Source organism: Catharus ustulatus, chromosome 14 (genome assembly GCF_009819885.2).
Source record: "Catharus ustulatus isolate bCatUst1 chromosome 14, bCatUst1.pri.v2, whole genome shotgun sequence".
Classification (NCBI taxonomy): Eukaryota; Metazoa; Chordata; class Aves; order Passeriformes; family Turdidae; genus Catharus; species Catharus ustulatus.
This window is the reverse complement of record NC_046234.1, coordinates 8,590,720-8,605,674: the sequence shown is the minus strand read 5'-3', so window position 1 is coordinate 8,605,674 and position 14,955 is coordinate 8,590,720. Positions and strand designations below refer to the sequence as shown.

The 14,955-nt window shown below is 40.9% G+C and overlaps 1 protein-coding gene across 2 annotated transcripts in view; it reads right to left on the bottom strand.

Moving 5' to 3' along the window:
- The window catches only part of COL4A6 (collagen type IV alpha 6 chain), a 111,889-nt gene that overhangs the window by 12,648 nt on the left and 84,286 nt on the right, over positions 1–14,955 (bottom strand). For both annotated transcript variants that reach the window (XM_033072115.1, XM_033072116.1), the window contains 12 exons: positions 14,165–14,218; positions 12,853–12,922; positions 12,058–12,168; positions 11,117–11,266; positions 9,658–9,762; positions 8,609–8,769; positions 7,512–7,691; positions 6,757–6,940; positions 3,004–3,075; positions 2,494–2,601; positions 1,529–1,750; positions 1,134–1,295 (listed from right to left, as the gene is read on the bottom strand). In XM_033072115.1, coding sequence (XP_032928006.1) covers positions 1,134–1,295; positions 1,529–1,750; positions 2,494–2,601; positions 3,004–3,075; positions 6,757–6,940; positions 7,512–7,691; positions 8,609–8,769; positions 9,658–9,762; positions 11,117–11,266; positions 12,058–12,168; positions 12,853–12,922; positions 14,165–14,218 — 1,579 coding nt within the window. The remainder of the gene's footprint in view (positions 1–1,133; positions 1,296–1,528; positions 1,751–2,493; positions 2,602–3,003; positions 3,076–6,756; positions 6,941–7,511; positions 7,692–8,608; positions 8,770–9,657; positions 9,763–11,116; positions 11,267–12,057; positions 12,169–12,852; positions 12,923–14,164; positions 14,219–14,955) is intronic.

The following is a 14,955-nucleotide window of genomic DNA, read 5'->3' as shown; positions in this document are numbered from 1 at the left end:
CTTATCTGCTTAAGACTTTGTTACTGTCTGAGCATTCTCATTACAATGGTTCTTTGCCTTCTGCTTCGATTAGCAATGATAAGGGGTATCATCTATGGTCAATGCAATTCGTGTAGCATTAAAAGCTGGGTTGTTAGTCCATGAGCTTTTATGCTACACTGCATTTTCTCACCTGGACAGCCTATGTGAAGGACCCATAACCATCAGAAATGGAGAGTTGATGATAAATGGAATAGAAACATGGTGAAGGAAAAAACAGACAAAATATGTAAACAGAAAGAACAAAGCTAAAAAAGAAATTAATGATTCAGGAAGAAAAGAGCTGCAAAAAAACTTAGTAATTTGGAGCTTATCATCTTAGCAATGGGAGGTTTTTAAAAACAGTTGAAGAGAAGTCAAATATAGCATACAGACCAAAAATGTAAAACAATAGAGAGGCAGAAGGAATGCTAATATTAAAATTTTTTAAAATTAAAAACTCTGTAATTTTCATGTCAAGTGATGTTACTGCTTTCATTCATTTGTTGCCACTGTGCTTCAGTACTGACATTCTACATGTCAGAATGGCCCTTATATGTCCCAGATCATTATCTACCAATTCCCAGGTCCCTCTTTTATTGGCTCTCAAGTCTTTCATATACTGTTATGAAACACTTAGTCAGTGCAGCTTGACAGATACCATTATACTCAAGTGGCGGGGTTTCTTTTCCTCTGAAGTGAAGAAAAATAAAGTTCTCTTCTGCCCCAGCAAAGACAAAGACAGACAAGTGCTTGTCCTGAGAAAGCCAACAATTTTTCAATCTGAATCACATTTCAAGCAACCTCACACAGTAGAAATTAATTGTCATGAAAATGGGAAATGAAGATTAGTCAATGATACAGCCAACATGTAAGAGCAAAGATGTTAAAAACATTATGACATTAAAGATGTTTTCTTCTATCTTTCTGCTGTACTTTCTACAGTATTGAGGTAACATTTCCTGGCTGGAATTGCCCAGCAGTCAGAGTCAACAGGCTCAAACTCTGCACTGTTATCCCCAACCAGCAGTAGGAGCCCACTCTGAGCAAATACCAAACTTCAACACCACAGAGCTCAGCTCAGCTACTTGTCTTCATTTGAAAACATGACATACCTGGGGCTCCTGCAAGGCCAGCTGACCCCAAGGGTCCTGGTTTTCCCTTAATGCCAAAAGGACCTCCAGGGCCAGGAGGTCCCCGCAGTCCAGGGACACCCGAATATCCTGGGTGACCCTGTTCACCTTTAACACCCAGGAGGCCTGGTCTTCCATCCAGCCCTGGAAACAGAGAGATGGGTGGTTACAGAACAAATAAAATGAAATTCACACTTTTAATTAAAAAGTGAGTTTTAATAAAAGCCTTTGAGTTGCATTAGATTCTAACAGAAAACCAGCAAACCACTACCCATGAGCAGCTCAGGAGTTGCATTATCCCAATGTAATTGGAAAGAGGCAGGGTCTTTGAAAGAAAAAGTTTGATATTCCCATTTACAAGCAGTATCAGTGCTTACCTTTTGGCCCTGGAAATCCAATATCACCTGTAAGCCCTTTATCACCTGGAAGTCCAGGTCGGCCACGCTCTCCCAGGGTTCCACTCTCAGCACCAAATACATCTCCAAGAGCACCTTTTATTCCAGCTAAGCCTGAAGCACCCATTTTCCCAGGCAAACCATCTGTTCCATCCAGCCCTGGAAGTCCTTGTGAGCCTTGCTCTCCTCGAGGTCCAGGGAAGCCTTGAAGAGAAGACCCATAAAAGTCACTCAATAGAAGTACAGAACACTGCTTCCAATAGCACCACAAATAAAATATACATTTTAAAAATTTCCATGAAAGACAAAGTTGCTTGAAAAGTTGCGAAGTATTTCAGTACTAAATTAGAAACAATAATTGGTGATAGAAAGTGATGAAACTGTTGAAAGATTTAGGGTTTTTGGGGATTTTTTTCAAGAAAAAATACTGTAGAAGTGTGTAGGAGCTGCAGCTGTATAAAGCATTTCTAGCTTGGTTTCACTAGATTACAGGTTAAGTAAAAGAACAAAACCCCTAACCTTCATCATCTTTGCTTTTTGCTCTTTCTTTACACAGCCATGAGAAATTCCCATGGCTAAAATGAGTCTAACACTGTGTACAGTGTGCTTTGAGTACCACAGGGCTTAAGTGTTACACTAAAGTTGTAGCTAATCTAAACTGGAATAAAGCATGTGACAATGGTCTCTGGAGAAACAAACTGTTGACTGTCTTCTTTTCTCCCAGTAGTAATACAGTGTTACAAGCAGGTGATAAACATCTTGAATATTTCCTTTGCTTTCTCCCAAGCTGCAGTCCCTCGATTGCATTTGCAAGGAGCACAATGGAGCACTCAATGAAGCATTACCAATATATAAGGCAGAAGTGGCCAAGAAGGCCAGATAACTCTTGATAAATTACTGTACACATTGATCAGACAGTAAAAAACCACCAGCAACTTCCCTCTTACCAGGTTCTCCTAGCAAGCCCATTATTCCTGGAGACCCTGGCTGTCCTTTAGACCCATGTAACCCAGGTTGGCCTGGAATGCCAGAAAAGCCTTTGCTGCCTTTGGGACCTAAGGGTAAAAACATATTAATTAATAATATCAACAAACTAATAGCAGAAGACAAAAACACAGCACAAGAAAATAGGATCAAATCTTTTTTGCAAAGCTGGTGCTGGATACACAATTTAAGTTAAATAAAGTCTCAAAGCTGTGACTGTTCATGAGCTACATAAACACAGAAGCAGAGTGTTTGTGTTCAAGGCTACATGAAGGCTAAAAAATGGTGCAGTCAATACGATCCCCCATGGGATTTAGGCCTAGTCACTTTGGGGAAAAAAAGGCATTGTTCTGCCAGTTAACCCTCTGGAATAACTATCACTTGGAGGAGGATTAATTAGGAGGTATTATTGTGTTTGACAAATAAGTGTTGCTTGGCAGGCAGCCAGTGCATTACATCATCTTGTGCCCTACCTGGCAGTCCTGGAAGGCCGGGAGTCCCTGGGGGCCCGTATGCTCCAGGAACTATGCAGGGCAAGGTGATACCTACAACAAAGAAACGCTGAGGTTGCACATAGCCCCTTTCAGAGACAGAAGAGGAACACTGAGTACCCTGATGCTTTTTACAGGACACATCAGGAGTGGCTTCATGCACATCAAGCACTGCTGACATCTCAAATACATGAAGTTAAATAAAAGGCATCCAGAGTTTGGTAATTGTCTGACCTTACCCTACTTATTGACTTGCTGCATGACACACAGAAGTCAGTATCTCTTGCTGGACTTCTTGTAGCATGAGACCCAGGATTTCACCCAGCAACTTGTCCTCCCTAAGGCAGGGGCTGTGTCACTCCCAAAAGGTCCAGGCTCAGAGCTTTCAAAGTCAGTGGGAGCTGACAGGTATTCTTAACTGTTAATACCTGAGCAACTTTCTAAACTGTGTAAAACCAGTATGCTGTAGTATGAAATTCTAAAATAAATATGCACTTGCAAGGTGAAATATATCTGTAGAGAGAGAATACTGACAGGTGTTTAAAACAAACTTCCCCCAAGAGGTTAGGGCACAGATCTGCATGCATGGAGGGTGGAATAGCAAGGGGTTTTTTTTTCTTTCAGCCTTACTCTCAAACTGTTTCTTCTACAGTCTCCCAGACTAAGAAATAACCACATGGCTTAAAAGTTTATTAGCAGCAAACAAGACTCAGCAATTGCAGAGCTCTTTGACTGACTCCCACCTCTTAAAAAAGGCTCTGTTTGTACTAGTAATCTCTCTTGAGCAGAATGAAATTTATGGGTCATTATCAGAGTTGCCAGCATGTCACATTTGCCTGAACCATCTCCAACACAAAAGAAATATTCTGTTTCTGGTTTTCTGCAATCCTATGTGAGCCTGATGCTGAATGCTTTGTAAAATAAAGCATTAAGGCCCTTCTTTTAGACATACAGTACAATAAAGAAAGACATTTTTCAAAAACCAGGCACCTGGCATAGAAGGGGAAATTTTAATTAATAGTGTTCCATTCATATCATACAATCGTAAGAACCATCTTATGTGAGTTTTCCAAAAATGTCTCTGTACAAGAGCATATTCTGTATTTTGCATTATTAGCCAGTAGTAGAATACTTGAACAATGGATATTTCATGTAAGAATAACCAAAATGTAAAGAAACTGTGTCCTTGTAATTATGTAAGTAGGGTTTACTGTAAAAATTATATAATCAAAACTTTACCTTCCCCACCTACTTTACCTTCTCACAGTTTGCACAATAATATCTAAGTATCAAGGAAATGAAACAATTAGGAAACCATAATGTCAGGCATTAAAGTGAAATGTGGGCAATTCTAGCATTTTTAGCATAATGCCAGGTAAAAACATAGACTTCCAAAGCCAGACTGTTTCACCCTGTTTTAAAGCACAAATTCAAAAATTCCTCAGTGGTGCCTTTGACCTGGTAACTTCAGTAAGTCTGTCTTAGGTTACAAGGTGAGATGTAATCTAAAGCATGTATAACATCACCTTCTGTTAAAAACAGGTGGGGCAGTGCTCTTCATCTGTCCCAGGACTCATCCCTGATAACTCCCTCACAGGGATATCTTCTGTTAAAGGGCCATCAAGCCTGCATGACTCTCAAAATTACCTTTTCCTGTTGTGAGATGCTCTGCCCAGGGGGAGGAACGAAGCGTTCCTGCCTGGATATAAACTGAGGTTTGAAACACCACCGTAGCCTTATCTACTAGATTCCCTGAGAGGAGCTACATAACCACCACTGGACCTTCAGAGGAAGACCAGACCCTTCTACAGGATCACTGCTTCAACAGAACCACATCTATCACACCAGGAGGTCTGCAGACACCATTTAATAGGACTGCTACCACCCCCCTGACCAGCATGGTGTCAAGTTGTATTCTGACTCTGTCAGAATAATACAGTGATACTGTATTACTGCCTTCATCTTAATTTTCTCATTAAATTGTAGTTCTGACTTGGGATCTCCCACTGGTTTGCTTTCAAACTAGTACAAAGCCACAGACTTTTTAAAGGTCTTTCCTCATTTTCATGACAAGGCCTTTTAATCTGGACAGTATAAGGAATGATTATTTCTTCTACCCACACACATTTAATATTAGGTTAAATTTACTACATCAAAGGATCTTTTAATGTATGCAATTATTTCCTATTATGGAGGAAAAATACACTCACAAGTTTTCTTACATGTCACTATGGAGGTGCAAACTGAGCTGGATAATGATTTACTCCCCTTCCCACATATTCTAGATATAAATACTCTCCTACACAAAGGACTGTTCATTGTTCCCAAAGCTTAATGTAGCATTCATAATAAGCTGCCTTCTGATGTGCCCCGGAAAATAAATGGAGTTCACATCATGCACAGAGAATTTCACTTTTACTTATCTCACAATGCAATTTTAATTTAGTGGATTCTGTAAGACAAAATTTAGTGAACCAATATGTAAGCATTCACAACTAGGGATTAATAAAGCTTTTTAGCGTTTGGCATGTGACTTGAATTAGGAAGAAAGCTTATGCAGACTGTCCCTGGGGACATTAATGCTGGCTGTCTCCTTGCCCCATAACAACACGGCAGCACGACACTGGTGTGAGGTACTATTGCCATCCAGCACATCTGGCAGCCTCCCAGTGCTGCCCTGGCCTTGCTCTCACCTCCCTCTGGGTTTGAGATTCCTCTGCCAGCTCTTCTCACTGTGGTGGTCTAACACCAAGGGTTTTGAATTCAGAGCACCACTTTATCAGTCCAAAAATCTATGCCTGCAAATACTGGCTCTGCATTATTGACACAGACAGAATTACAAACCTAGAAGCCAGGTATACACAGCATGCAAAATACACTGAAAATCAGCAGTGACAAAGAAAAAATACTGTTTACCTTAAGTTATATTTAAATGGCTGACATGTAATCAAGACACTGGGACCAGCTTTCTGCAGCCATTTTGTAACAAAAACATTTCCCATAAACATTTTTATATGAATTTCCATGTAACTCAATATAAGAATAAGCATGAAACATCATATTTGAAGTATTATCAAACCCATATTTACTTAGTTTATCACTTGTCATTATGGTATGCTTTAGGTGCATATAATGACACACCAACTGAGCCAAACTGTAGTACCTCAGGAAGCAAACACAGCCCAGAGCTGGTTGCAAAAGTCGTAACTGAAATTCCTACCTGACAGTCTTGACAACCTCTTAATCATCAACATCTGTTCATTCACACAATGCATTACCATTTCTTCTAAAAAAAATCTGGAACTCTTATTTCAATAATAGTAATAGCTCTGAAAACTGAAGCAGACACCTCAGATATCAGTGAATTACTATTTTTATTTGGACAATAAATTAGGTGTTTTCAAAAACCTCATTTTATCACTCTTCCTAACTACCTTTGGTGTAAAATGGCTCTCCAACAATAGTCAGGGAGTAGGTCCATCTAATACTCAGTATTTCAGCACTGCTTGAGTATTTATTGCTTATTATCTGTTTCCTCATGAACATGACAACTTGAGAAAGCTGTGACTGCTATGTGAGGCCTGCTGAGCCCACAAACGAGTTTCAACTGATTTGAAGAGCAGTCTTTAGCCAATTCAATCTTCTGGCCTGGCCACAGGCACAGCAGCAAATTGAGTACCATTGGACTTGCAGCTTCACCCTTTTTAACGTAAGAGCAGACCCAGCAATGCCTACCTGGAGGGCCTGGAAGACCTGCTTGTCCTGGAAACCCATCCATTCCAGTGTCACCTGGTGGTCCACGGACTCCACTAGGACCTGGGTATCCAACGCCAGGAGAGCCCATTTCTCCACGCTGGCCCTTGGAGCCAGGTAATCCTGGCAGACCTTTTTCGCCTGGGAAACCCAGGCCACCATCACCCTGTGCACAACAAAGACAATTACAGCTGAAAATCAAAGGGATGCAGAAAGAATACCCACCACTATAATTTTAAAAAGTGTATAAGAGTTTGGTTGATTCTGTGCAAGGTTCAGGTGAGCCTGAAAAGATATATAGAAACCACTGTAAATTATCCATCTTTATTTTAAAATGCAGAAAAACCTGGTAACTATTACAAATTATATTTTATGTAGTATTTGCCAAAATGCAAATCTTACAGATCCTGAAAGACATTTACTTCCTTTTTAACTGATAAGATTCTGGTGTGATCTTTTAATTTCAATATTTCACACATAATGATGCCTACAATGTCCTTTGTATTTTAGGACTCAACATAGAACAGGGTTAGGGTCTACTGAAGTTTATCTTTTGATAGAGCTGTTAGGAATGCCAATTATTAAACCTGACCAAGACAAATTTGTGCTCAGGGACTGTAAGCTTTTCATGCATTTGAAGATTTACCACAGGGCTAATCAGGACTAGTTTGCCAGGGCTGGCCATTTTCTCTGCTCCTTATTCCAGAAGTAGTGCTGCTAAGTTAATCTCTACTCACTGGAGGGCCTGGTGGGCCTGGCAAGCCTGGCAGTCCATCCCTGCCTGGAGCTCCTGGGATGCCTGAAGGTCCTCTGGGTGCTGTTGCACCGCGATCCCCACGAGCACCTTTGACTGTAGCATAGGATGGATCCCCTTTTTCTCCCTTAGGACCTGGAAGTCCTTGCTGACCAGCTGAAGCCTACAGACCAACAGATAAAGAACATGCAGAGAAAAGGTTTGCTTCTTCAAAATGTCATACGAGGACAGGACACAATGACCAGATTAGAAAGAATCTCCAGAGGGTTTCCTGTTGTACACATTAACTTGGGGGGAAGGGGTGGGTGGGGGAAGAGGTTTGTTTGTTTTCATCTTTTTCTGTCACTACAGCCAAACCTTGGTAATAGTGATAACAATCTTGTATGGCATCTGGGAACATTACATCACTCATGACATAATGAGACCCAGGTAATGAATCTTCCATCTTCCCTACTGCTTGGTGTGCTGCACTCACTGACACTGAAAAAAACACTCTGAAGACAAAAGACCAGTATGTTAATGGACTAGAATTTTCAGAAGTAAATACTTGCAATGATCAATGCTCAGCACTTTGGAAAATCCTCTTTGTTATGGTTGCTGTTGGATAAAGAGCTCAACTCTAATGTATTTAGCATACAGCAGTTAGGAAGCAGACTCCATCTGTGGTGTGCAGTTTTTATAGCTATGAGCAATGATGTGGAAAGATCTCCCTGTCTGATTTTTCAGATCTTCTCTCCACGCACATGTACAACTGCTTCCCCAGCCAGCCCTCACTTAGGAAGAGTGTGTCTACTTCCAAAAGTCCTGGATGAATAACTCTTACTGCTTTTCTCTTGACTGATGAATGTGCAGTTCTCAGAATTCAGGAACCATTTGTTCTCCTATTTTTACAGTATGATAGTATCTCTACTTAGTTTATTTACACAGATCAGTTGCTAGGCCACTTTTTTAAAAATCCCAACAAATAGAAGCAATTATGAAAATAAAAAAGTGTCCTGCTTTTATTACATTCAAGACCAGCAACTGCACATGGCCACTTCTGTAATTCACAACAACCAACACAAACTCTTCCTGCCTTACCGGGCGGCCTCGCAGTCCTGGTGCTCCCACAGAGCCTGGGTCTCCACAAACACCCTTGGCACCAGGCACACCAGGGCTTCCTGACGGACCTGGTGGACCTGAGATACCTTTTAGACCAGCTCTTGTAACTCCTCCATCACAAGCACAATCACCTGCCTCTCCTGGAAAACAGTCAACACTCCAAACTGAGTTTCATTTGCATAAAGACCCTTTCCAGTTGCAAGAGCTCCAAAAGCAGTATTTAATTCAACTAAGACAAAGCCATTCTCATATGATTTGATTTTATGCCTCTGCTCAGGTGATGTGAGTGCCAAGCAAGTGGAGCTCAGGTTTTCTCCCGTTTAATTTCCATGCAATGCCCATCACCAAATAACCATGTGCAGCATGAATCTCAGCAGTTCTAGACCTCTTAACAAAGGTTTAAATTTTGCTAAACAGATGGGTTTAGGGGAGTTTTTGGGAGGCCTTGTGCATTTTTAAAGAGCTAGTTATCAAAGCAAACAAATCCATACTCCCCCGCACAGTAGGTTACAATGACCCGCTGAATTACTGGCCATGAACCCAAACAATCACCAAGCAGTGATATCTGTGTCATCTAGCTTTTGCTGCTGGTTTTGTCACACACTAGGATCCAAATTCTCACCATTTTTAGCACAGAGGAGAATAAAATAAAATTTTTCTGTCATTTACAGCCTGTATTGTAAAAAGCAACGAATAAGGTTTTATTTCTAAGTCTCATGGCTTTAAAGTATAACTTACATAGCTAACTTTCTGGATATGATATGATATGATATGATATGATATGATATGATATGATATGATATGATATGATATGATATGATATATCAGCTTATTTGCCTGAGCAGAGTAAGAAGAATAATAATTAAGATTTTACTGACAGTGCTGGGCACAATTCTCTCTAAATTGCAAAGGCTCTTTCAACCCCTCACAATAGCACTTACAACACATCCCTTAGGATATTAACCACATGTAAACATCTTTCAGCCCAATGTCTGCTGAAAAGCTCTCTCAAAACAAGAGTCAATTACCTTTGTAGCCCTTTGGACCCAAAGCTCCTGGAAGCCCTCTATGCCCAGGCTCCCCCAGGGCCCCAGTCCTTCCTCTCAGGATTATCACTGGAGGGAATGAAGGGCCTATATGCAGAAAGAAGGCAAAAAAAGCCATGAGAAGGCTGATCTCCAGCTCATTACTGACTTAAAAAATTAGTGATGCAACTGGCACCAGACAAAACTGCAACTGTGGACATAACACAAGGAGGTGGATTTTGGTTGGTACCACTCACGGGCTACAGTTCTCTGTCACATTTTCTTCTAGCTCCTCACACAGAAAAGCAAAAGTTCTCACAGTGTGGATGTGATTCATTCCTCTACTCTGCCACTGCACTTTTTCACAGATTTACCAGTTGACCAAACAACTCCCCAAATTGTGGAGAGGTAGTGTAAAGAAGGGCAAATGACTCTCATTCAGTGGTTGCAGCTCAGGAAAGATACTAAAGGGCAAAAGGATTAAGGAGACTTTCCCTGTCCCTCACTTCATGACTGCAGGACTGTCATCTACATCTCTTTATATGCTGAATAGAATGAAACATAAGCTGATGGAAGCAGCAGCAGAAAGCAATCAAAGATAATCTAACACTACACTGTCTGAAAACCCTTCCTCTCTGTGACAACAGTCAGATGTAGTGCTGACCAGCACCGTCTGATGCTCCATGGAAACAAACCACAGCCATCAGCTAAACACAGCCACAGGAGCTTTACTGACTGCAGAAAAGTGAGACAGATTTCACTAGTGAACTGACAGTTATTAATAAGAGAATATTTATTTCTTCTCCACAAAAAACCATTTTATCAGACCATGCTCACTGGCTCCGTCACAGAAGTGTCCTCTGTTCTGAAGGGCTGGCTCTCAAAAAAAAAACACCAGCTTATAGCAGAATGGTAAAACACAGTTTCGTAAACTCAACCCCGATCAAGCTGTAATCCTCAGTTTCTGAGGAAAACAAAAAAATGCACAATTAATTTAATCAGGACACCCATACAAATGAACATGTAAAAACAAAATCCCATTTCCTTAGGTGTGGAAACTGTCTCTTCAGGCATCCTATCTGACTCCTGATACCCAAACTACCTGCCCACAAGACAGACATTTACCTCAGGTGTTCATAAGGTCATGGTCTGTTCTTTACCTAAGCAAACAGGAGACTAGCCTAGGCTTTCAAAATCCTTTACGAGATAAATTGTGTCTACACAACTTCATGTTTTAGTCTCTCATGCTACCATGCTTAATAATTAGGTTTGTCTTACTTTATACGAGTGTCTATTGATATATATATAAGTTTGTGAGCTACAATCACAATGAGGTGTAATTCAAGCATTGACAATTTACAGGTTAATAATCTTTGCTGGAAAACAACTAAATATATATATGATTTTTAATCCTATTTCACTCTGAATCCAATACAAAAATAGATGTAAAAATTCTACATACGTGGTAAACCAGCCAACCCTGGTGCTCCTGGCAGACCTGGTAAACCAGCTCTGCCGGGAGGGCCTGGTGTTCCAATTGTTGCTCTTCCTGGGTCTCCCACTTCACCCTTGACTCCTGGAATACCTGGAGACCCTCCAGGGCCCATTCCATCTAGACAACAATGGAACAATGAGCAGCTTTCCAGCAGCAAACACTCTGAAGTATTTTTAGTGTTAAGATAATCACCATTGTAACCTGAACTGCAATCATGTTAGAACAGAACAATTCATAATTTTACACCAAGGAAAAAGTACTAATTGGAGGGACCAATTGGCTCTGATTTACACCCTCCTTTGGTCATCCAAAAAACTTCACAGTCCCTATGATCAATCAGACAATTAACTGAGGAGGGGTTATTTTCTGATTTTCTTGGTTGTTCCTAGTCTCTGGATTATTGTAGGTCAGAATTTCCTAGATGACATTCAAGTAAAACAAAAACTTTTAAATGAGATCTTGGATGGGACAAATAGGTTGCACTCCCACATAGGTTTATCAAGCCAATCTGTTTGTTCTTTATTATAAATATAAAAAGTCATTAAAAATTTCAAAAACATTCACTATAATTTAAAGGGTAGGAAAAGTTCTTCCAATTAACACGTTCAAAATGGAAATCAAACCACAGCCTCCTGTGCACACTGCCACACCAAACATTCACACATGAAGATTTACCTGGGCTGTAATAATTGCACTAATTCTGCTCCCATCCAAGTCAACACAACTGGCTTCCCTATGTGTCATCCCTGCCTCTTATTTCTCATACAGCAGCCTGCAAATCAGCCAGCTGAAGGAGCAGGGAGAGGCTTGCTCCAATGCTTTCACCATCTCCAGGCCATTGCCCAGAACCTTCTCCACAAAACCCACAGCAAACAGTTCACCAAGAGCACTGGGAGTGTTTGCTTTACCTCTCTCCAGGCCTGGAAACCCTGGAGCCCCTGGAAGGCCAGGTAAACCAATGATCCCTTCCTCTCCTGGAGGACCAGGTATTCCCAGGTCTCCAGGGTCACCTGGGGCACCTATTAGAGAAAGAGGAAAACAAGGAAGAAAATGTCATCAGAATTTCTGCTGAAATACTGTTCAGTCAATTACTGTAGTGGCCACTGATCTCACAGAGAGCAAAGGTTGCCAAGCTGTGAGTTAATAGTATTGGGAAAAATTCCTCCTGAGCTGTTACAGAGGTTGTTTCAAACTTGACTACATGTGAAGGAAAAAGGAGACCATGCAATTTGTCCCCTCACCTTTATGGCTTCAGAGACTGTTCCCATGCAGGCCTCAGTCAACTGTGGCATTAACTAAGCTAATTTTTCTCAACAATATTCTCACCACATTGGACAACAAATAACAGCAGAATGACATTTAGAGCACCCTTTACCATGCAGCACCAGGAAGCCATTTTTCCTTGGTACACTGAAGACAGATTGAAGTGTATATACAGGGCAGACACAGCACTTGCTCACACACAGTCTCTCCCAGGCAAGTCATTTCATTCTGCATTGAAAAACATCATTCTGCAATGTGGGGATGAATGGTTTTCTTTAAATTCTGAAGTTACAAACAAAGAACTAAATATATGTGAAGCCAAACAATACAGAAATAAAGAAAAAATAACAATATACAGTGTGGGAAAGTGGTAAAATACAGTAAGAAAGAAAGTTGGAAATTGCTTTAGATGAGTTCCAAAACAAAATGGAAATGTGTACCTGAAATGACTACACCTTCCCTGTCAATAATGATAGGTGGACCTGGGGGACCAATGTCACCTAATTCACCCTGTAAAGAAAACAGATTAGTGCCACATTCAGATGGGTGATGGAGAGGAGGCTGCTTGTCAGGAAGCAGAGTGCATAATGGTATGTGGCCATTTACTGAGTAACCATCATTTGTTTTGCTGAAGAATTCCCTTTGTTCTTCTATTCATAACCATCTGCTGTTCTGACTTATATTGCTCCTGTCTGATGAAACTGATGGCTGCTTCAAAGCAGCACAGACATGTATATACAATGTGCACTGGAGACCAGTTAGGTCAAAGCAGCTTCTACCACGAAGTGAACAGATATTATCTACCTGATATTGGTCAGTGTGCTGACATATCTCATTTTTGAAAGCTTTCATCACTGCATATCTGTTGCCTTGGAGTACTGAATTTCAATAATAGAAGCTTACAGAAAAATGGATTCCTTCATAAAATCATCCAAGCAGAACAAGCAAGTTGTGACAAACTGCAGTGTCCTTCCCTCCTCTCACTGACACTCCCAAAAAAGTATCAGATCCTCTTTGAAAACCCAAGCACAAAATTTGACTGTCATCCAAACTGCCATCATATTTATCATATAAACACCATGCAGTGAGCCAAGGCAGTGCACACTTTGTTGCTTCTTCCAGTAATACTTCTCTGTACAGAAACATCTAATACTACCTCTTCCATGTACTCTGCACAAAAAATCCCTTCAGTATTTGCATTTTACAAGTCTGCAGTCTTGGTGGTAGATCTGTGGTTTCACAGCAAACTGCTATCCAATCATTTTCCACTCAGTTTCCAGCAGTCTGACTGCCCAAATTATAAGACACCCTGAAAATGTCTGCTATCCATCATCTATATCTAGTACAAGAAATTGAACACGTTCTCACACTTGTCCATACTTGCAGATCTGTGATCCCAGGCTTCACACAGCCTTGGCAACTATCTTAACAGTGACTTACTTCCACCCAATCTTGCCTCAATGGTTCAATAAATATGGCATTGCTGTAAGGATAAAAGAGACCAGAAAGGCTACACCTACAGTTCTAAGTCATGAAGTTCAATGATTAACACTGAAAAATTATTAAAATACTCCAGTGTTCATGGCTCAGCAACCACTCATTTTTATGCTTAACAATAAAGTGAACAAGGAACTGAAGCATACTGAAAATGACAGTGATATAGGGGCAAACAGGATGTTTGATTGGAGCAATGATAGTTATTGATTCATGCAAATACCTTAAAAAAACCCCAACATTTCAGTGAGAAGTTACCTTCATGCCTTCAACTCCATCCAGTCCTGGATAGCCTGGAACACCTGGCTGGCCCTACAAAATCCCAGGGAATGATGATACACAGTGAGACAGTGAGTGGCATTATCTTTCAGCTAAAACATCTGCAGAGTGTGGACTCAAATGACAAACAAAATTCTGTGGAAGTCAGCCGGCTGGAACACAGAGTCAGCCAGATTTCACCAAGAAAGAGCCAGGCTTTAGGTTCAAGTCCTGGGAAACATTTGTTTAACTGAGGGGGGATCTAAGTGTCCTTCCCACAGTCCTTGGTGTTGTCATGTTAAGTGGTCCAACTTCTGTTCCCCTATTGGTTACTCGTTCCCCCTATATGGTTATAGTTCCAGAAAGTTCTCCCCCTGAGTGTATATATTGTCACTCCTCTCTTCTTTCTGGTCCTCAGAGTTTGTCCCCATACAGTGTTTGGTTTCTGGGCACTGTCCCTGTTTTATTTTCCATTAAAGTTCTTTAGTTTTCGGCCAACTCCGTTGTTCTCGTTCCTTTATTTTTGCCAATTAAACCCTCACCCAAGAGTTTTGTTGCAGCCACCCTCACCACAACAGAATTCTTTGTCCTACCACACATTTGAAGAAGAATTAAAGAGAAAACTGGTGGCATCAATTTCTCAGCACTCACAAAATACCAGAGCTCCTTCAGGCCACCTTGTGGCTGTGAAGATGGTGAGAACTCGTGAGCAGGATGAAGGTGTGCCAATCAGGAGAACACCTAGGAGTTCTCACAGAACTGCTTGCAAAATGAAGAGTCTAAAACATTCT